General features: G+C 50.2%; 7 protein-coding genes across 8 annotated transcripts; 4 read left to right on the top strand and 3 right to left on the bottom strand.

Annotated features, from left to right (window-relative positions):
* Window positions 1-251: 251 nt before the first annotated feature.
* On the top strand, window positions 252-664 carry MRPL27 (mitochondrial 54S ribosomal protein mL41; the record flags this gene model as incomplete). The annotated part of the gene is made up of 2 exons (XM_007811669.1): window positions 252-443; window positions 542-664. The coding sequence occupies 2 exons, from the start codon at window positions 252-254 to the stop codon at window positions 662-664; spliced, it is 315 nt and encodes a 104-aa protein (XP_007809860.1).
* Window positions 665-939: 275 nt separating this feature from the next.
* Window positions 940-3870, bottom strand: J3458_000598 (uncharacterized protein). Its single transcript, XM_007811670.2, has 3 exons — window positions 3677-3870; window positions 2561-3580; window positions 940-2507 (listed from the first exon to the last, which is right to left on the bottom strand). The coding sequence occupies exons 1-3, from the start codon at window positions 3746-3748 to the stop codon at window positions 1023-1025; spliced, it is 2577 nt and encodes an 858-aa protein (XP_007809861.2). The 5' UTR covers window positions 3749-3870; the 3' UTR covers window positions 940-1022.
* A 25-nt stretch (window positions 3871-3895) lies between these two features.
* Window positions 3896-6534, bottom strand: J3458_000596 (uncharacterized protein). Its single transcript, XM_007811672.2, has 3 exons — window positions 6175-6534; window positions 5397-6117; window positions 3896-5329 (listed from the first exon to the last, which is right to left on the bottom strand). The coding sequence occupies exons 1-3, from the start codon at window positions 6361-6363 to the stop codon at window positions 5034-5036; spliced, it is 1206 nt and encodes a 401-aa protein (XP_007809863.2). The 5' UTR covers window positions 6364-6534; the 3' UTR covers window positions 3896-5033.
* TSR2 (rRNA accumulation- protein) lies at window positions 4170-4838 on the top strand (the record flags this gene model as incomplete). The annotated part of the gene is made up of 2 exons (XM_007811671.2): window positions 4170-4209; window positions 4270-4838. The coding sequence occupies 2 exons, from the start codon at window positions 4170-4172 to the stop codon at window positions 4836-4838; spliced, it is 609 nt and encodes a 202-aa protein (XP_007809862.2).
* Window positions 6535-8227: 1693 nt separating the features above from the next.
* On the top strand, window positions 8228-9065 carry GRG1_1 (Glucose-repressible protein). Its single transcript, XM_007811673.2, has 2 exons — window positions 8228-8618; window positions 8679-9065. Exons 1-2 carry the CDS (start codon window positions 8497-8499, stop codon window positions 8770-8772), a joined length of 216 nt encoding a protein of 71 aa, XP_007809864.1. The 5' UTR covers window positions 8228-8496; the 3' UTR covers window positions 8773-9065.
* A 1918-nt stretch (window positions 9066-10983) lies between these two features.
* Window positions 10984-14081, top strand: YAP1 (DNA-binding transcription factor yap1). The gene is made up of 2 exons (XM_066116227.1): window positions 10984-12895; window positions 12954-14081. The coding sequence occupies exons 1-2, from the start codon at window positions 11823-11825 to the stop codon at window positions 13186-13188; spliced, it is 1308 nt and encodes a 435-aa protein (XP_065978109.1). The 5' UTR covers window positions 10984-11822; the 3' UTR covers window positions 13189-14081.
* Window positions 14082-14379: 298 nt separating this feature from the next.
* On the bottom strand, window positions 14380-18005 carry PKC1_1 (Serine/threonine kinase). Of its 2 annotated transcripts, XM_007811675.2 has the most exons (7): window positions 17359-18005; window positions 16997-17119; window positions 16748-16859; window positions 16478-16682; window positions 16267-16422; window positions 15670-16121; window positions 14380-15593 (listed from the first exon to the last, which is right to left on the bottom strand). In XM_007811675.2, the coding sequence occupies exons 1-7, from the start codon at window positions 17399-17401 to the stop codon at window positions 15095-15097; spliced, it is 1590 nt and encodes a 529-aa protein (XP_007809866.1). In that variant the 5' UTR covers window positions 17402-18005; the 3' UTR covers window positions 14380-15094. The 2 variants fall into 2 exon arrangements, with proteins under 2 accessions (XP_007809866.1, XP_065978108.1); XM_066116226.1 differs by having other exon boundaries at window positions 16997-18005.
* Window positions 18006-19322: the final 1317 nt, after the last annotated feature.

Raw genomic sequence — 19322 nt, 5'->3', positions numbered from 1 at the left:
CAAAAATACGTACCTTGTACATACACTGTGTTCCACAGGAAGCTGTCAAAGTAGGCTCACGAGCTAACCGGATCGGAACAACGCCTACCGCCGAACCACCGCGCCTGTGAAATTTCCAACGACAGCGACAACCATCCCATCAACGTCATCAGCAAGTCAACAAATCCCCGACCCACGTCTGTTCTCGACGTTTCAGTGCTCAACCTTGTCGCGAATTCGCCTTCTCCCCTCAACTCACAAACCGACTGACAATGAGACCGACCCAAGCCCTTTCCGTTGGCCGCTATCGCCATCTCAAACTTACCACCAAAGATGTCGGCAAGGGCTTCTACAAGGGAAACCGAACTGGCTCAATGGGTCGCCATACCAAACACGGAGGATATGTAATTGAGTGGAACAAAGTCCGGACGTACGCTGTTCCCCCGAACCTGAAAGACTTCAAGGTAATTTCTATTAGCGCCAACACCGCATATTGCAAAAAAAAAAAAAAAAAAAAAAAAAAAAAAAAAAAAAAAAAAAACTAATTTGAACAAAATTATAGCTCACACCGTTCGTCAGTCGCCAAGTTCGAGAAGTACCTGGCGACTACAAGGGCCTGGAAAAGGGACCACAAGATCCGTATTTCTATGTTGAGCAGTGGAAACGATACAATGGCGTGGATTAAGGCGGCTTCGGAGATGCGTCATCGAGGCGCAAAGGTGATGTGCTCATAACGAACTGAGGGCACTGTGAATAAATCGTGGAAAACGCGATTAAAAGCTGGCGAGAAGCAGGGGCTTTCTCGTCTTCGTACATATACCCCAACTTTGTAACACTATGCATGACGGCCATGTAACAACAATCGACGTCTCTGAACAAAATGGACAGGATTAGCTTCCTCTGTATTTTCATTCACCTTTTTTTCTTCAATTCAAATACAAAGCGAACAATAAATACAAACGAGTGCGCTATGGTTTCATGGGATATCTGTTGCTAAATATGATGCTCTGGAGCCTGCCCCAGTCGCATATCCTCCGTATATGTTACTTGGAAGCATTTGCTTCCTTAGTTTGGTCTGGCTCCTTGATCTGAGGAATTTGAAACGATTCAGAGCTCTCAATGGCCGGTCCAGTGGTTCTGGCTGCTAGCATCTGCTCGGCTCTCGCCTCGTCCTCCGACCCTGGAAGACCAGATAAGTTCATGCAAGATTCCTGTGGACTCATAGGACGAGAGCCCTCTCCTGCGGGTGTCACTGAAGTCAACGTTACCATGCTTGCTGTTTCAGCATCCTTCTTAAGGCTAAATGGCAGTGCAATACCGTCTATATATGGACGCTTCCCTGCCACTCCAGTTTCAGGGACGTAGTTGGGACTCAGAAGTCCAGGATGAGTAGCTTCTTGTTCCTTGCGCTGCTCAATTAACTGTGCCACAGGTGTATTCTCGTCCACGCCAGTCTCCTCTGTTTGATGCTCATCGATGACAGTTCTGCGACGAGACCTACTTCTGCTTGCAATATCCGGCTTTGAAGGTTCGGGTTGTTGGGATTCAATGTTTTGGTAAGGCCTTGCCCCTCGCCCCTCGTCACCAGTCACGTCCTGTGACTCGGGTGTCCTATCGGCTTCCTTTTCGCGCTCAACGGTGAGCTCGTCATGCTTGGATCCCCAAAAAGACCAAAGCGCTAGGCCCATGCTCCTCGTTTTCTTCTTCTCGACAATGTCTGATTCGATTAACCGTCTGCCGGCGAGGGCTGTGGGTGGGGGGTTCTCGCCTGCTCCGAAGTCTTGGAATCCTGTCACCATATCCTTGATGATCTTCTTGTGCACTTTGATTTTCGACGATGCATAACGGCTGTCCCATTTTTTTCTGGTCTCTTGCCAACGTTTCACGGTCCCTTCCTTGGCTACACCGATAACAGAGGCATTCATACAACAGCCAGGAAGTTCTGACTCCGCAGGCAATGGAAGATTGACACCGTGGCGCGTGACTCGTTGTCGAACCATGTGGTTTATGAAGTGCGGCAGAGGGTCGCCAGCTTTGCCAACTTTTCCAGGCTCTCGCCGTTCAGTTTGCCGCTCTTCCTCTCTCCCGCGCTGAACATTCTGTGCAACATCTGTTTCAGAACCTGACTTGGAAATGACTGAGATATCATCATCATCCAGAATTTCGATGCCTCTTTTCTGAGCCCTAGCCAAAGCCCAAGCACCAAATTGAGCAATAGACCTATACATATATTTGGCGGGCCTCGTGAAACTGAGTATGGGAGCAGCGTGGCATAAGTCGTCCCATACCTGCAGCTGAACGTCTGTGGGCTTGTACTTTCGCAATAGTTCAAGTTCCTCTTCTGAAAGGGTTTCAACTGGTCGTGTATATTTCCTAGGATTAGCACATTTGTGGGCCAGATAGACTTGTTCGTCGCGGAGAATCTCGCCACCTCCAACCATGATTAACAACGGGGGCAGTCCACCTAGAGTCGTTTGCATGATAGGGCTGACAAGAGGATGGTTCAAGAGGGCATTTGTTGTGTACATCTTGTGTTTTGTTAGCACCGTGTCTCTGTTGGTCATTTCCCACATTGGCTCACCTGAATTTGGTCTTTGATAGTTACTGATTTGCCATCTATACTAACAGTCAAATACTTGGTTGGCCGGGTCGCACTTGCCACTGAATCAATCGTGCTGTCTGTATTCGTGGATTCGCTATTGGTAGGTTTGGAACCATTCATCCTAGCAGAAGATACTCTTGTATTGTTGTTGACTACCGTTTTGTTCGCTCGCTTAATTGCTTCCCCTTGCAACATGGCAATGTCGTCATCATCTGGAGGAGGCCAAGCTCGAGAGGGTTTGTGATGGAAACCAGACTGCGGAATGTAATCAAAAGGGGCATCAGCAGCAGCACTTGGAAATGAGTGAGTGAGATCAACCCAAGGACTGATGAGAATACCGCCAGCAGGAAGAGGAATACCCCGGTCTCGCAAGACGCAAAGCATCGACAGTACCATCCCGCCACCGGCAGAATCGCCCGCTACCAGTATGGTGCTCGGCTCTTGAACTGAAATTAAATACAAGTATGCTGCTAAACAATCTTGTAGTCCACAGGGAAACGGAAACTGTGGTGCAAGGCGATACCTCGGAGCCAAGACTCTGGCTTTCAATTTACGTGCATGGCGCTGCAACTGGTATCGGTGCTCATCGACGCTTCCGAAGTAGTACGCGCCTCCATGAACAAATAGCATCACTCGCCTCCCAGGATCATCGATTGCCTTTCTTGCATTGTATTGGGAGCGCATCTCAATCCATTCCGCCTCAAAAGTCGACTTCGGCTTCCTCCATTGCCACCATTGTCTACCGCCGACCTGGGCGATGCCGTCTGGTCCCAGTTGGGCTTGAATCAATTCCGCTGATCGGGATAGAAATTCATCTGATATTTTAACCACGTCCACCCTTATCCATTGGGGATTAGGAACCCATTGGGAGGTAAAGGCTTGCAGCTCTTCTACAGTGTGATGTGATGCAAACTCCAGGAACGATCGGATCAGATGAAGACCCTCATCGTATGATAAATGCGCCGTTGGTCTTTGCTTCAGTGGCTTCCGGTTAAGATACTACAGAGTGTCGAATCTGGAGTATTAGTCTCCGATGCAATTGAAACGTCTGGTTGGATGAAAATAACGTCACACGGCTTGATGCCATTTGCGTACATGAGAAAACAGCGTGGAAACCACTGTCGGAGTGACGGCCAACGAGACCGAGGTCGTGTTCAGTCTGTTCATCGTAGCTGCAGGCCATCGGCGATAGCAATCATGATGGTCACAGGATTAGAACCTGGAAGCCAAGTCGTTATGTATGTATACAAAAGGCTAGGACCTCTGAAAAGAGGCAGAGCCGGAAGAACGGGCGCCATGATGTCATGCATGCACGGGGTCCTCTGTACTTTGTACATAAAATAAATAATCGCACCCGCGATCAAATTCAATGGGCCCAGCAAACCAGTCACTCTGCGGCCATGGGAGTCCCCCATTGGCCCCTGTACCCCATTGTGGCCCAAGCTACCGCCAACAGGAGAGCAGCGACCAGCGCAAAGTACCACCAAAATTTTTATGCTGATGGTCATCACGGTGCCCGTCTGCCCCTCCAACACCCCGCCAACTCAAAAAGAAATAAAAGAAAATAGAAAAAATCCCAGAGGTAGCCATGGCCTCGTCTACGGATACCGGGCAGCTTCCCTCCGCAGGTTGGCCGAAAACTCTTCTCCATTAACTGCTCAGATTCATTCTAACTCGAGTACATGTAGCTGTGCGCCAGTCAAACTTCGAACAAGCCGTTGCCTACTCCCTCCATCTTTGGCCGGCGCTTACGCTCGCTGTTCAAAACGGCTGGGGTGGCCCCGATTCAGCAGATAAGCGTGACTGGTTTGCCGGCGCTATCGTCGACCTGTTCTCCGAATTTAGCGATGCGCCCCAGACCAAGCCCATCGAAGAACCCGACATGGAGGACGTTGAGACTGTATTGCTGCAGGTCATGATAGATGAGTTCGAGGTTAACGTTGATGATGATTCGGGCACAGAGGTCGCCGGCAATATCGTCCGAGCGAGAGCCGAATGCGCTATTGGCCAGTTCGACGAAGTGAACAAGTTGAGCCAGCGGTTTCAGAACCTCAAGGGCAAGAAGGTAGATCAACTGTTCAAGAAGGCTGAAGATGTCGACCAAGATACCGACTGGGAATCAGACGATGACGATGATGATGATGCAAGTGACATCGACATGGATGACGCCCCTGCGCCACCTTCGGCACCCAAGGAAAAGCCAGCTCCTGAAGTTGACGAGGACGGTTTCACAAAAGTTACGCACAAGAAGAAGTAAGAGGTCGCGCAAAGGGCAGATATTCGTGCAGGAGGGTCCGTGTTCTGACTATATCTCCATCTATGATACCCAGCGCATATATACAGATTTGTGCGACAAAGTCAATTTTGCATAATTGGGAATCACAAAAGAATCAAAAACGCCAAGCTCAAGCGACCGAAAGATCAAACGCTGCGACCGTCTAACGACAGAACATTATTCCCAGTCATCGTCACTATCATCTCCCTGTCTAGAGTCCTTGGGACTGTTTGGAGCTTGGCTTGTCTTCCCAGAGGCTTCTCCAACAACATCATAGCTGGCTTCGCTGTCGGCTTGTGACTTCTCGTCATTGGACTTCCGGGACTCGGTAGTCTTTGTAGGACCATCTGGGCGTTGAATAGTCGTGGATGACGCTCCAGAGCTAGACTTCTGGCCAGGCAACTTCTTCTCTGCTTCACCAACTTCCTCGTCAGAATCGTCATCCCAACCAACCTCATCCTCAGCGGAGGCGGCTATAAGAAAACAGAGGTCAGTATATAGAATTGTCTTAAGATAGATAAAAAGAATGGCAACAAGTACCTTTAAGCAGATCCCGTCGTCTCGACTCTGCAGTCTCAATGCCGTGTCTCAAGAAGTAGTATCGCTTCCAAAAGTCGGCGTAGGAAACCTGATCCGGCACAAGCTTCTCCATTGTGGTCCTCAACTCAGGGTACTTGGCAAGATCGCTGCTAATATCATCGGTCTTCTTCTCAACATCGAATTCCGCTGTCCACTTCTCATATTCGTCACTGGTAGGGTCCTTGGCAAAGCCATCAACAGATGTATGGATAACATGCATCTGAGCATCAAATCGAGAGGTGTGAATAACCCGTTTGCCTTGTGCATCTTTGCTTTCAAAAAGAACTGCACTGTCTTGAGATGACTCGTCAGGTGGAGCAACATTAATCGCATCCCTCAGAAAATCGCGAACGCTGCCGCCAAATCGCAGCAATGCTTCATCAGCGGCATCTTCAGCTTGTTGTAGGTCTTTGAGACGCTTAGCCGCTTCAGAGCGTATTCGTGACAAAACCGTCTCAGATTGTTCACCAGCGTCATCGGAAGCGGTAGCTCTCGTTTTAGTTGGCGTTGATTGTGTGTCGTCGCCTTCCTTGGTACCGTCTGTTGACATGGCAGTGGCAGTGTTCACCGATAGCGATCGGGTTCGATTCAGTATTGATTCACGAAGATCGTTCAAGCCCTTGGTGGCGTCTTCTCCCACTTCGGCGAGCTCTTTCTGGGCCTGCGCATACACAGTCTCGCCCTGCACAAATGGTTAACATACTGGCACGCTGAGAAGTCGCTGTTCAAAGAGGGTTACCTGTTTCATAACATTTCCAAAGAACCCACCAATCTTTATACCCCAGGTGCTTGACGAGATAGCCTTATACGCATCTTGAAAATCATTGTTTAATGATGACTCCTGCTGCTCCGGCTTAGGCGTTTCATTTGACTCCTTTCTGTCTTGTGGGTATGCGTTCTCCTGAATGTGGTCGTAGGCGAGATCCATCGCGTCCCCGAAAGTGGCGAGTCTCGCAAAGTATTATGCAAGTTCACAGCTCTTGCTCATGTAGCTTATACACGAATGTCTGGTGACGGGTGCTGCTTTGGATGGATAGGTGTTCACCGCAAGCGGCTCCCAATGATGATGAGCTTCACATGGATCCCAGGCGGGGCCTTGGAATGTGGGGCTGCTGTTTCAGTACATATCACGTGATGTCAAGATTCCTGAAATTTCATTAACAAGTCATTGAACTCATCGACATTACTACTCCGTGCGACGAGGGGATAATCGAATAGGCGGTTGAATTTCACCGTTTGACGCACATCTGCGGGCTATATTCCAATTTTTTCAATTTGCAGTACGATCAAAAAATTTATGACGTGAGTCGACTCTCCTCGATTAACCCTCGCGCGAGAATCAACGGCGTGGGCTATTGCATCTGAAAAGCAACTACATTTGCGATATGGAATTTCTGATACCGATTATCAAGGGTCAGGTACCCTTTCAAAAATCCTTGTATGAACAGGGCTGAAGGTTAGATGTCGGTCTCGATATGCCAGTACGCTCGAAAATTTATGTCATTGCCATCTACAGCGTTGCAGGACTAGATGGTATGTATCCTTAAGCGTCTCTTTAAGATCTCGGGGGGTTACTCAACTTGTTTGACGCCAATGAGAGTGCAATGGACCATGCTACTCTCCGTAAGCCAAGGTCACAAGGGTTAGCCACCTGGAGCCTGGGATGACGCGGCATCAAGCTAGCTATTGTTACGAACGGTCCATTAGGAGACGTTATCGCCTTACCGATGCGGAAAGTAACGTTCATGATATTGGGAATCAGCATGTGAGGCGTTTTGTGTTTGCGGGCAGCGCACCTCCCCGGCCAGGCACAGACGACGATTATGATCCATCATACCAAATCTCGATGGCAAGGATCGAACTATAAGTAGGAAATCGAAAAAATAGTGGACTAAGAAGCCATAGCCGAAACTAGGGGACAAGGGTCCTATGCCCAACGACAGCCATGTGTCTGTTGGCCGAGGTCGAACTAGCGAAACGAACTAGTTAGCGGGGATGAAGCGGACCAGGCGGCTTACAACACTTTGACACGGTACCAACATCATCTTGTCAGTACCGAGTCAAGTAGATAATTCAACTGGGCCGAGACCCGTTCCACGATCAACCTCACGGCTTGGGATAATGAGGAGAAGTGGTGCCGCGAATCCACAAGCCAAAATGTGCTCATTGCCACATTGAGGCCGCAGCCGACATTCATTACGGCAAGTTCGCTAAGAATCAAGCATTGGACCGCAAGTGAAGATCCGGCTACGACTTTATATCTGCAGATTATGGTCTTCCTGTCTGTACTCCATGTTCTTCAAGAAGTGTCTCGATTCCTGATGCAAAACGAGAAACTCGACTAGAAATCTGAAAAGCCCATCATCAAATGACCAAAGTAGGGAACCTTGGCAAGTCATCCTTGCAAATCGTTGGGTTCGTGAGCCGTACAGAATCGGATCATTTCATGCATCCGATGAAAGATCTATGTCGTCATATCCGGTGCAATGGGTAACAAGCCGGCGAATTAAGTGACAGGAAAGTGCTTTTCTTATCCGAAACAAGGAGTTGGAGATGCTACCAGAAACTGATGAATATCCAGAGCTAGGCAAAAGAAGATGCAGTCTCCACTAAATCTGCATGTAACGTTTGAAAGCGGCTACTTTGGTTGGCTGGACAGGTTGTCATCAGCCAATGTCGTCATCAGGTTCCTTGCACCGCCATAGCGCATCGGGTGTGGCGCCCCACCGTGTGGCTGCGGGGTCAGGCGGAATGACGCTGGTAAAATCCAAGTTCATCATGCTGGCGACGACAACTGTTTGGTGTCAATGTCACCAGTGGTTGCGTTGTGGTACTCATCAAGTGGGTATTCTTGCGCCACAGCCCTTCAGTATTTTCCCCGATGAAAGCTGTTGAAGCAGGAACAACCTGAGGATGCCTCCGTCTATATAAACCCTTGGACCCTTCGTTCCTGTAGAGCTTTCACTTTTGTCCTCTCCAACAACCTCGCCAACTATTTAAATTCACATCAGAAAAATTTGAACGCAACTCTCTCTTCAAAACCCCACCTAGAAAAATCACAATGGAGTCTGTCAAGCAAGCCGCCAACTACGTCTCTGAGACCGTTCAGGGTGCCGTGTCTGGTGCCAGCCACGAGGCAAACAAGGAGGTTGCCAAGGACAGCAATGCCAATGTTGGCACTCGGTATGTTGGCAGTGTGCCCAACATTTCATATAAATTCCAGACTAACATACAAATTTATAGTTTGACCGCTGCCAAGGATGCTGTCGGTGACAAGTTCGAACAGAATGCCCACGATGGCAAGGCCGAAGTCCACAAGCAGGCTGCCAAGAACTAAGAGACTTCATAGCCATTATTTATTACAGTCGCTGAGAGAATGACGTATAAAGGCGTTTCATGGTTATGGAGGATCAAGTATTACGGAGAAGGAATGGCACAGCCGAGTCCGCAATACCCCTAACGTAGCGTTGAATAGAGTAGGAAATAAAATATGTCAATAGACCACTGCCTCCACCCCCGAGCCAGGTAGAGAGAGTTCAATCGCCTTCGAACGTGTCGACTATGCGTCCAGCAACGTAGCGCGCGATCACTTAGGTGCTGAGGAAATGCTTGTTCTGAGATTCATTCCTGTCATGTTTCAGTCGACAAGCTCGCCAACCCGTGTCCCAGAAAACCTCCGGGAGAGTAGGACATGACAGGCGGAAGTAGGTTGTTCCCTGGCTGCGGGTTTATCGCAGATCGATCGGTTTCGACCCACCACACCCGAACGACAGGCACCACAACACTCTCTGCAGGACAAACTCTCCAAACTTGAGAGTAAATGATGTCATCGTTGGCTCTTTTCTAGAATCCAAATTTTGAGCCTCAAAGGTCCGTGCTGAATATGTCTGGGTTCGTGCAATAAGACACGGTGTCCAGATGGCATTCTCCCGATATTGCTTGCAATGGGGCGTTTGTAGCGATACGAAACGTCCATTATACATGCATGACCTATATTTCCATGTTCAGAAAAGCAGGTACTGCTGCCTGGTTTTGTTAAGTCTGGAGCAATTGGTATTTCGTGCAGATGCTAAAAATTGCAATTATGACAGCCGTCCGATTTTTACGATGCCATGTCCAATTTAAATGAGCCGGACACAGATGTGGAACCAATTTCATGCCTCTTCGACACGGGCCGTCGGTGCCACAGCTAATATGCGTGTTCAGAGTTGCCATCAGAATTTCTCCACGCAAAAATGATAACAAGTTCATGTAGGTCAACTGAGTCAATGCCGACGCAAAGGATACAAGCTGCGAGGTTTTGGTGATACGACATGGGCACACACCATGCAGGGCGATGCACCCGGAGCTTGGCGGTGCCAAAAGGCCACGACGAGCCTCATCGTTCTCATGCATGCAACTAGGTTGGTCAACTCTACAGGTAAAAAAAATTACGTGTCATCTTGCTCTTTTCATTTCGCCCAAGATGAGAAATATCCAATCTCGGCCATCGCGGATATCGCCCGTCAATCGACATGTTGGCGGACGAAGAGGGCTGCCGCGCGCGCTAGCCGTGATGATGGGCAAACTGCGAGTGGAGCACGGAGTATTCCGTACGTACTTGGCCGTTGTAACGCTTGACTCGTGGGGCGCAACTACCGAATGAGAGGTACCTATAACGGCTGCTGAATACCGTCCGAAATATATGCGGCCTGAGAATTAAGCTAACATGCCCCAGCGTCAGGCGTTTCGAATGCGGAGCTGTTGGTGCGCATGTTGCAAGTTTGCAGTCTGGTCGCGGCTGCGAGACTCTGATGTTCCTGTAGAGTAGAGAGTCTAAAGCGCAAGGATGACGCTCGCTGCCACGGAATGTCGTCCAAAGAGTTGCCAAAAGCGTGAAATGGATGGCATTCCTCGTGTGCTCTGAACGTGGTGACTGTTGAGGTATCTTTTTAAGGTCGAACGATGGCCCACACGTTCTCACTTTGGGTACAGTGTGCGCACGGTACGCCGTTGTGAGCGACACGAGGACCATGGCCGAGCGCAAGTGTCTGAATACCGAACCGAGATCAATTCAATGCTCCTTGGCAAAGAGGCCAAGTCTCTAGTGCCGCCTGACAAAATGCTGACTGTTGCCCCGATGTATGCACTGGTCAATTGGTAACGCCCGTTGGCGACCCACCATATGCCCTTCACGGACTTCGTCGGCCACGGTTTTCTGTCCTTCTTCACACGGAGCGTCTGAAACTAGAACAGCCTGAACCCCGCCCTGGCTTCGACTGGCTTATAAATTCATTTTCACGCTTGCTGGTCCTGGTTCGCAGTGATTCCATTCCCTACCCCGTTGGCTCCGGGCGTCAGAACCGAGAGGACAGACCTGCCATCAACTTCATTCTTGCTTCCACCCCTAACTGTCGAGGAAGAATCGACTGGAACAAGAGGCTTGTCCGTGACTCAGGCAGCAACATTTGTTCCGCCTCGCGCCTTGCAGGTTCCCCCCATCATCGTCGAAAGACCCTGCAACGTGCTGCAAGTCGTTTCGCCTCCCAGCCACTCCTCCAGTACGCCCTTGGCCTTTATTTTTGAAAACCGCCAACTGCTACTTGGGTCGTTCGCGAACTCTTTGCGCTCCTCCTGGTGGGCAAAGAAAGCAAACATAGCCCTGAACAACCAGAGGCGCTTCATTCAACTTATCCGAGCCGTTGCTTCTCATATTCGTGAGCTTTGGCTTGCGTCACTGTGTCGCTTTCCGGACTTAAGACCGAACCCACCACCGCACACTGCACACTTTGATCAACAACGGCATAACTGTCTGCGCATTGCTGTGTTTCTTTCTTCTTTGTATCCTTTTGCTCCTACTCCCTAGCATTACAGCTTCTCGCTTTTGCACAGCCAAAAAAAAAATACCGAAATCGCGATGGCTTCAGGCGGCGACGCAGGCGGCTCTTTGCCACCCAACTTCCTCCTAACCCCGCATCAACAGAGCCTGCTTTTCGCTGCGCTCAACGCCAACAAACCGCAGACTTCCGCCTCGCCGGCAGCCAAAGGCTTGTCTTTGTCCCCCAGCTCATTCCAGGGCTCTCCGATGCAGAATGTGGACAATTCTGCTTTCCAAGATAGCCCCTACCTAGACAACATCGACTACGACTTCGGCGACTCTAGCTTCGACTTTTCTTTTGCCAGTCACGGCGGTGAACAGGCCAAGATGGTTGTGGATGCCCCCGGAACTGTCTCATCCGATTCGACGGAGAATGATGGCCATGAGAAGAGAAATCATCCTGACGACGAGGAAGATGACAGCAGTCCCGGCAATGATTCTAAGAGAAGGGAAAGCACGGAGAAGACTGCCAAGAAGCCTGGCCGTAAGCCTCTCACCTCTGAGCCAACTTCTGTAAGTACTCTTCCCATATGTCATGTCGTACCTTCGTGTTGCGCCTCGGCTTTGCTGACTGCCAGTTGAAGAAACGCAAGGCACAGAACAGAGCCGCCCAGCGAGCTTTTAGGGAGCGTAAGGAAAAGCATCTCAAGGACCTTGAGACCAAGGTTGATGAGCTAGAAAAGGCTTCCGAGGCTGCCAATCATGAGAATAGCAAGCTGCGAGCCGAAGTGGATCGCATCACTACCGAGTTGAATCAGTATAAGCAGCGTGTTGCTGTCATGTCACAGCACAAGACCATCCCCCGAGACAAAGTGCCATTCGGCAATGCTGCTCTCAACAACTTGAGCGATGTCAGCTTCCAATTCGAGTTCCCCAAGTTTGGGGCCCTCCCCGGCCCACCAATTAGGCAGCCTTCATCACAGCCTATCAGTCCCCAGCAGAACGGCCAAAAGAACAGCCCAGCCCGCAGCACTGGCAGCGAAGGCAAATCGCCTCAGTCTAGTGTGCAGCAGCCAAACCAGGACGACTTTGCTAAATTCGCCGGCGTCTTTGCGCCTTCCATGTCCAACTCGACACGTACTGGCTCACGTGCTAGCGTCGATTCCGTTCCCTTCGGTGTTGCTGCCGCTACTAGTTCACCTTCAGCATCATCCAACTCCAATGCCGGCCCCAGCTCGTCCTGTGGGACTTCTCCCGAGCCTTTCACACAGTCTCCCATGAGCTTCAAGCCTCTCGAGTCACTAACAACCATTGGCGAGGAGCAGCCCGCGGCGACGACAGCGGATCAACCATTCGCTCAGGTTGCCAATGTTGACATTGCTAGTCCTAGCTTTGACTGGCTTGTCCAGCAGAACGGCGGCGGCCACTTTGATCCCCAATTGTTCGGTGATTACCGAGAGTCACAGGAGAACGTCTTGTCCAACCCATCTTTTGATGACTTTTTCTTCAATGACGGACTAGATGCCGACTTTTTCACGCCTTATAATGCTGCTCCCAACGAGCATGCTCCAAAGAAGAACCTCATTGCCGAGATTGACGCCCAGCAGAATTCCATCGACGACGACTTGGGTAACAAGCAGCATGTGAGCTGCAATCAACTCTGGTACGTACTCACCAATGTGCAACAATTTTGTATCATTCAATACTAATGCCTGCAACAGGGAGAAGCTGCAGGAGTGTCCCAAGGCCCAGAACGGTGAATTCGATCTGGATGGGCTTTGCTCTGAACTTACCAAGAAGGCCAAGTGTTCTGGCAGTGGTCCTGTGGTGGCTGAAAGGGATTTCGACACGATTCTCAAGAAGTACATGGGCAAGGATGTGTCAGCGGATTGCATGGCCACTAAGCTAGGCATCTCCGTGGACCCAGAGAAGCCGAATGGCGTGACAAAGCCTTGACAGTTTCTCATTTCCAACCGGACATGTCCCCTAGCTGGCCTTTCGGTTGGTAACGACACACGAGCTAGTGCTCTGTACACTGTATGTATGGCTTTAGTCCAGGTCGGAGGCGCAATTTCTTTTCCCAACCTTCTTTCACGGGTGGATGATTATGAGCATGGTAACAAGAGCAAAAAGACAATACAAGAATCGGATATTTACGGCGTTCACGACATAGCCAGCCGGGAGAGACACATGTGGAAAAACGACCTGCATGGGAAGAGGGGGGAAATTCGGCACGGCGCAGGGGCAACATGGCAACCTCCTCGAGCAAAGTAGCAAAGGAAAATAAGGGAGGAGCAAACTAATTCGGCATTGGTTAGGACAAAAAGATACGCCACCACAATGACGACTTCTCCCTCACGGTCGCTACGTATCTGTCTGAGCTAGAGTTTTTTGGTTTTGTTTTGGGAAACGGGTCTTTTGTCGAGATTCCAAGTCGGTGCCAGTTGCTTTTTTCTTTTCGTTTTTGTCTCATATCTGCAACAACTGGGGAGTTGGACTTTTCTTCTTTTTACTTTGAACCATCATAACTGGTTGGCATCTAGGCAGATGTACTTTAAAATCGCATCGTGCTAACAGACACATGGTGTGTTTCGGATGATTTATGCTTTTTTTTTTTTGTGCCGGTGTGATTGTCATCATTGCAAGGTTCTTGGTGTTGGTGTATATCAAACAGAGAAGTGATGTTGCTTAATAAATCCACTCAATGTTTTGCCATTTACTTCCCATCATGGATAGATACATCATGGGGAGTATCTCATCCAAGGCCCTTGGGTTTTGCCGACACACACTCACACACATATATATTATATTATTATGTCAATTAAAACAAATTAGAAAAAAAAGGGGGGCCAGATGATCATACAAGACATCTAGTAACACTATATTTTGACCGGGCCAGGGAACCGTACCTAACCGCGCAATACACCATGAACGCATCCCGATACGTCAGGCACACTATCCGAAGCACAAGCAAAAAAAATAAACACCTTGTAATAGTTTAACCTCATGCCGGAGGACATAAATATTACACACATGTTTACATGCCAACCCCTACTCAGGTCGTCATTAGGAGGCGAGCAGCCGAATCGGCGGTTGCTCTTGTTGTCCCATGACGACCTTACACAGGGGGAAGTTGATTGGACAAGATTTGGTCATCAAAATGATTATTTCTTTATTTATTCCCAAGCCACTCTTGTGGCCGTTGCTCTACACCTGCCTCCATACCAGCCAACCAACAGCCTTAGTCTGTACATGTTGGCAAATGCATCTGTAATATGGTTTCTGACTCGGGTGCGCCGCCCGAGGTGACGAAACAGTAAAACACCAAGATATGATAAAAGTAGAAAAAAGAGAAGCAAACCAAAAATAGAGAGTCGCAACAATTATACGTGCAAGATCCTGATGCGTCTGCGTACTTGGCCGATTCCCTTACGCCGACGTATGCACTCTGTACACCGTTACCCGCGGTTGCTCAAAAAAAAAAAAAAAAAAAAAAAAACTCCAGGGCGTCTCGGCAAAGCGAGCTCGCCAATTGCCTCATCCTCCATGTATCGAAAACGCCGCGATTTGCAGTCTACCACATCCCCCGCCCCCGCCCCCAAACATGGTCGTCAGCTTTACCCCAACTTGCGCCCTGTCGTCATCGCCGCTGCCCTCGAAGGGCTGAAGACTTGTACCACAAAATACTAGCTTGCACAACCAGACACGCCGTATTCCTGTTTGCAACGAAACACTCGTCCCTGTGATCGCCAAACCGAGAGAAGGACTCTTGGGTTCTTCATGACGAGTCACAAAAAGTGGTTAAGAGGGCCACCTAGCTAGTATGTATTGGAATGCTCACGCTCGCAAAATATGTCGACAGCTAGCTGATGACCACTCTTGCGCCTTCTTTGCCCAGGACACCCCTTTCCTTGGGCTTGGGACTGTTGTTTCTACCCTTTTTGCTTTTCAGGAAGCCGAACATGCCGCTTGAGCCTTCAGCCTTGGAGTCAGCTGGCGTGTTGGCGTCAGTCGGGAGCGTGGCATCCTGTCGAGCTAGTTCAGACCAACTCCCTCCGCCATCCAGCGTCACTGAAACCCCGCCGGTAGAACTTGCTACTCGTTTACTTGTCGGCGGCAGTGCTCGCGAGACGTATTCGCTCTGATGAAACAGGGGAGGCGGCGGCGCGGGACGCAGAGGTCGACCTTGTCTGAGATCAGGTTTGGGAATTGTCTCCGTGGGTATTGGGTGAAAGGTTTGTTGAACTGTTCCGCCGGCAGGAATAGGTGTAGCTTCATCTGTTGTTAGAGCCTGAGGGTGATTGTTTGGCAGTACGTCCGATCGTGGATCCTCATTCAAGCTACGAGATGCCTCTGTGATTCTGTAAATGGGTTTAGCAGCTTGGCTCAAAGGTAACGGGGGGGTTGTGGGAGAGCGTGTGGACGAGTGGAACATACTTCTTGTACGCAGCCACAGTATAATCAAAGGGGCGGAAATCCTTTTCGATCATGCGATACAACTCGTCTTCTCTGATCTCCTGATCTGTTGCGTCTTCCTTTAATCTTTCTCGAGGCTTTTGGCGCCTAGCTCGAGCCTCTAGAGGTGCCTCTTCAAGTAGCAGCTCCTCAAGATCGTATGTGGCATCAAAGTTGGTTTTATCAGAGGAGGGGATGAAAATAGGTTCTATCCTCTTTTGTTCTAGGAGGTTGAAGTCGATAGCCTTGAAAAAGTCATTGTAAATGAAACTCTCCCACGTTGAACCCATACGAGTTCGTGGGTTTGGATCCAGAGCTGCCCGAATAGAGTAAAGGCAGGTTAACGAGACAGGCGGCTGTGTAACGGGATATCTGGGACTCGAGTTTTGAATTTGTTGGCTGAGTGTAGATTCGCTGCTGCCATCAAAGGGGCGCTATAGGCTGAGTTAAATTCACTGACACATACATGCAGAGCATGGCATCCAGATGCAGGCTCCCCTACATTCGGACAAATGTCTTAAGATAGGGAAAAGGGGGTAGCTGCCTGTCCTGTCGTATTGTTTTTGACTTCCCACATACCTTGTTGTAGATGCATTCATAGAACAAGACTCCCAGGGACCACCAGTCGGCACACACAGTGTAGCCTTTGCCTGAATAGACTTCCGGTGCTAGATAAGCCAGTGTGCCTGATTTGCTAGTAAGGACCCTTCCTGGAACGATATCCGATGCCACATTCTGCACAATAGTCAGCAATGGTACCCAAGCGGCAAGGCAGTAAAGTGCTACCTACAAAATCTGTCAAGTGGACATGACCGTCTGCATCGAGTAAAACGTTATCGGGCTTGACGTCTCTGTGGATGATGTTTTGCTCATGAATATAACGCAGTGCACATCCGAGTTCAGCAATCCAGAACCGAACAGCTTCCTCCGTGAAGGTTTTCCTCGAAATATGAAATCGCAGGTCACCGCCACTCATCAAATCCACCACGAGATACCTATGTCAAGTTGGATTAGCGTCACTATACGCAATTCGCCAATCCTGCTTTCAATACGGGCTTACATGTATTCAATATCCTGGAAGCTGTATCTCAAGTTACAGATAAAGGGGTGATTAACGTATTCCAGCATCCTTCGCTCGCGAATGATGTTGCGCACGCTTTCGGATTTAACGACTTCATCGAGGCCAAGTCAGCTCCAGGGACATGATCAGTACGCTCGAGCCGGTTCGAGCCCAGCAGAGAAGAATGTTTCGGCATAGGTCGAGTCGTGGAGCATGTGGAGAGATGCCAAAATTGGTTTGTTGGCTTACCTTCATCCTTTCGAATGTACTTTAACGCAAAGGACAAATTTGTGTCCTTGCGCTCGACAATGCGCACCTTGCCGAAAGCGCCTCGGCCGACGACCCGCAACAAGCGGAAGTGATTGAGATTGACTACAAGCCGTTGGTTAGCTTTATATGTCACATAAGGCTCGTGGCGGTTTCGAGGCGAAACGGCAGTGCCAGGCGTGGGAAGCCGTGTCATGTGCAGATGGTCGGCGGGCGACGGTCATAGGCGGAGGAAGTCAGACATTCGCTGGCGACGATGGAACAGCACTTGGCGGTAGAAATGGTCATATAATAATGACAGAATACAAATGTAAGCACAAAGGCCTTGACGAGCAACAACTTACCTTCGCCATTGAGATCGACGGGCTTTCCTTGGCCGTTGCCCATGCTGATAGGAACGAGCAAGGGACAAGAGAGGAAGAGAAGGTTATCTTAGTCGCAAACCAAGAAGCATACTGGGTGTCGGAAGCCTTTCGGGCTGCGAGATGTCTGGCAGGGACGGCGTATGAAGCCAAGTTTGATGCGTTCTACTCGTCGGGCGTCGTGTGTGCCGAAAGGCGAAGTGGAAGAATGCTGGCCGGCGGGCGAGGGTAGCGCGGTTCGAGAACGGTCCGAGGGTCCTAAGACGTTGGAGCTGAGGGTGCAAGCGAAGAGCGGCGGCTCACCAAGGCAGGCGTCGCTGGGATCGTGACGGGGTGACGACCGGGGCAGTCGATCACAGGTCAATTGCGGAGCAGGCAATCAAAGCTGAAGCGTGAGGTTGTGCAGGCTGTGCAGGCTGTGCCGTCGTCTCGAGAGGGACGAGGGAGAGGGTCGACGGTCTCTGTCCGCGAGGGCGTCTCGAGGGCAGATGAAGGAAAGAGTGAAGTCTGGTCCAATGGAGACTGCAAAGCAGACAAGAAAAGGAAGCCTTGAGGTTCCAAAGGTTTGTCGAGCCAAGTGGCTAAAAGCTGTGGGACATCTGGAGCGCAACGGTGAAGCAACTAGCAACTTTAAAAGCCCGGAAAGAAAAAAAAAAACAGGTCTAGGAGAGAGGGCCACATGCAAGGAAAGGGCGGCGAGGCGCGGTGTAGTCTTATCGGTTACTGGCTTACTTAGGCTCTCTCTGGCCGTCTCGGGCGCTGTAGCCCAGGATGACTACGGGGAACTTTACGCAAGCATTATCTTGTCGACAAGTAGTACATTCATTGGTACGCACATGCGCACGCAAGGTACTTTGCCTAGGACCTTGGTTCTTCATGTAGGTGACATGTGCCGGGAAGAAACTGGGGCCCTGGCAGGGCCCGAGGGGCCAAGTTGTCTGGTGCATCTTGTTTGCTCGAGTCTTCCAATGTTCGCCGAAGAAGGTGGTGTGCAGGTACTCCGTACGCAGACCAGAAACCGACGGTTTCAACGCAGTGTCGCCATCAAGGCAATCAAAATCCGCCCTGTGCACTGGTGCAGATACCGAGCGACGGATCCGACAGGCTTCGAGAAAAAGTCGACGGTAGGCTGGGGAGGGGGGGAACCATCGGCCATGGGCCAGCCATGGGAATTGCCGTTGCACAGCCCAAACCTCGAGAGCCTCGAGCTGGTCAAAGTGGGCTCCGGTGGCGGCCGGGAGCATTTAAACAGACGGATGCGCTTTCACATCAGACGAGGAGCAACACTTGAGGACTCAAATCGTGGGCATTGATGAAGCAGAGCACAGAGGCTGCATCCTGCATCCTGCATCTTTGGCCATGGACCGTGATTGCCAGACCCGGCACCAGATGTAGACGCAGACACACACAGGCACAGGCAAGATGTGCCACACCACCAAGTCCCGCGGTTGGGCACACAACGTTGAAACAAGACATACGAAGTAGGTTGATAGGCCATCTACCGTCATGGACCGGTTGACTCCTTGCATGATGGCAAACATGCACCTCGAATCTTGGGTGCCAGCCCCCCAGATGCGTATAGCTAGAATGTGCTCCGGAGACTTGGACCAAGATGACTCCGTACAAAGCCTGGCCGGTGCATGTCTACAAGTTCAGGCGGCCGTGCCGTAGTGTATGGTCGCACTGGTGATCCAAACATGAAGCAAACTGCAGATGCTGCTGATTGTTCAATGTGCTCCTACAATACGTGGTAAAACAACCATCAATGATCCATCATGGCAAGCAAACCCAGGCTTTGTGCTCCCAGAGCCACCAAACCACCCCACTGCTAATGCAGGGGTGCCCACGCTGCCACGCTCCCAGTTGCAGCAGGCCAATGCCCGAGTCCTGAGCCCTCCTGATGAACCGAGTTTTCCAAACAGTACAGCGTGATTGAACAAAGCATG

Source organism: Metarhizium acridum (genome assembly GCF_019434415.1).
Source record: "Metarhizium acridum strain ARSEF 324 chromosome Unknown scaffold_1, whole genome shotgun sequence".
Lineage (NCBI taxonomy): Eukaryota > Fungi > Ascomycota > Sordariomycetes > Hypocreales > Clavicipitaceae > Metarhizium > Metarhizium acridum.
This window is presented reverse-complemented; position numbering and strand designations above follow the sequence as displayed.

Coding starts and splice junctions, on each gene's coding strand:
- J3458_000598 (XM_007811670.2), bottom strand. CDS start 3,748: ATGAACAGACTGAACACGACCTCGGTCTCGTTGGCCGTCACTCCGACA. Junction 3,581..3,676: donor TTTCCACGCTGTTTTCTCAT/GTACGCAAATGG, acceptor GACACTCTGTAG/TATCTTAACCGGAAGCCACT. Junction 2,508..2,560: donor CTATCAAAGACCAAATTCAG/GTGAGCCAATGT, acceptor ACAAAACACAAG/ATGTACACAACAAATGCCCT.
- J3458_000596 (XM_007811672.2), bottom strand. CDS start 6,363: ATGGATCTCGCCTACGACCACATTCAGGAGAACGCATACCCACAAGAC. Junction 6,118..6,174: donor TTGGAAATGTTATGAAACAG/GTAACCCTCTTT, acceptor CCATTTGTGCAG/GGCGAGACTGTGTATGCGCA. Junction 5,330..5,396: donor ACGACGGGATCTGCTTAAAG/GTACTTGTTGCC, acceptor GTTTTCTTATAG/CCGCCTCCGCTGAGGATGAG.
- GRG1_1 (XM_007811673.2), top strand. CDS start 8,497: ATGGAGTCTGTCAAGCAAGCCGCCAACTACGTCTCTGAGACCGTTCAG. Junction 8,619..8,678: donor AATGCCAATGTTGGCACTCG/GTATGTTGGCAG, acceptor ACAAATTTATAG/TTTGACCGCTGCCAAGGATG.
- YAP1 (XM_066116227.1), top strand. CDS start 11,823: ATGTCATGTCGTACCTTCGTGTTGCGCCTCGGCTTTGCTGACTGCCAG. Junction 12,896..12,953: donor GTGAGCTGCAATCAACTCTG/GTACGTACTCAC, acceptor TGCCTGCAACAG/GGAGAAGCTGCAGGAGTGTC.
- PKC1_1 (XM_066116226.1), bottom strand. CDS start 17,210: ATGACACGGCTTCCCACGCCTGGCACTGCCGTTTCGCCTCGAAACCGC. Junction 16,122..16,266: donor ATGAATGCATCTACAACAAG/GTATGTGGGAAG, acceptor CTCAGCCTATAG/CGCCCCTTTGATGGCAGCAG. Junction 15,594..15,669: donor ACTGTGGCTGCGTACAAGAA/GTATGTTCCACT, acceptor ACCCATTTACAG/AATCACAGAGGCATCTCGTA.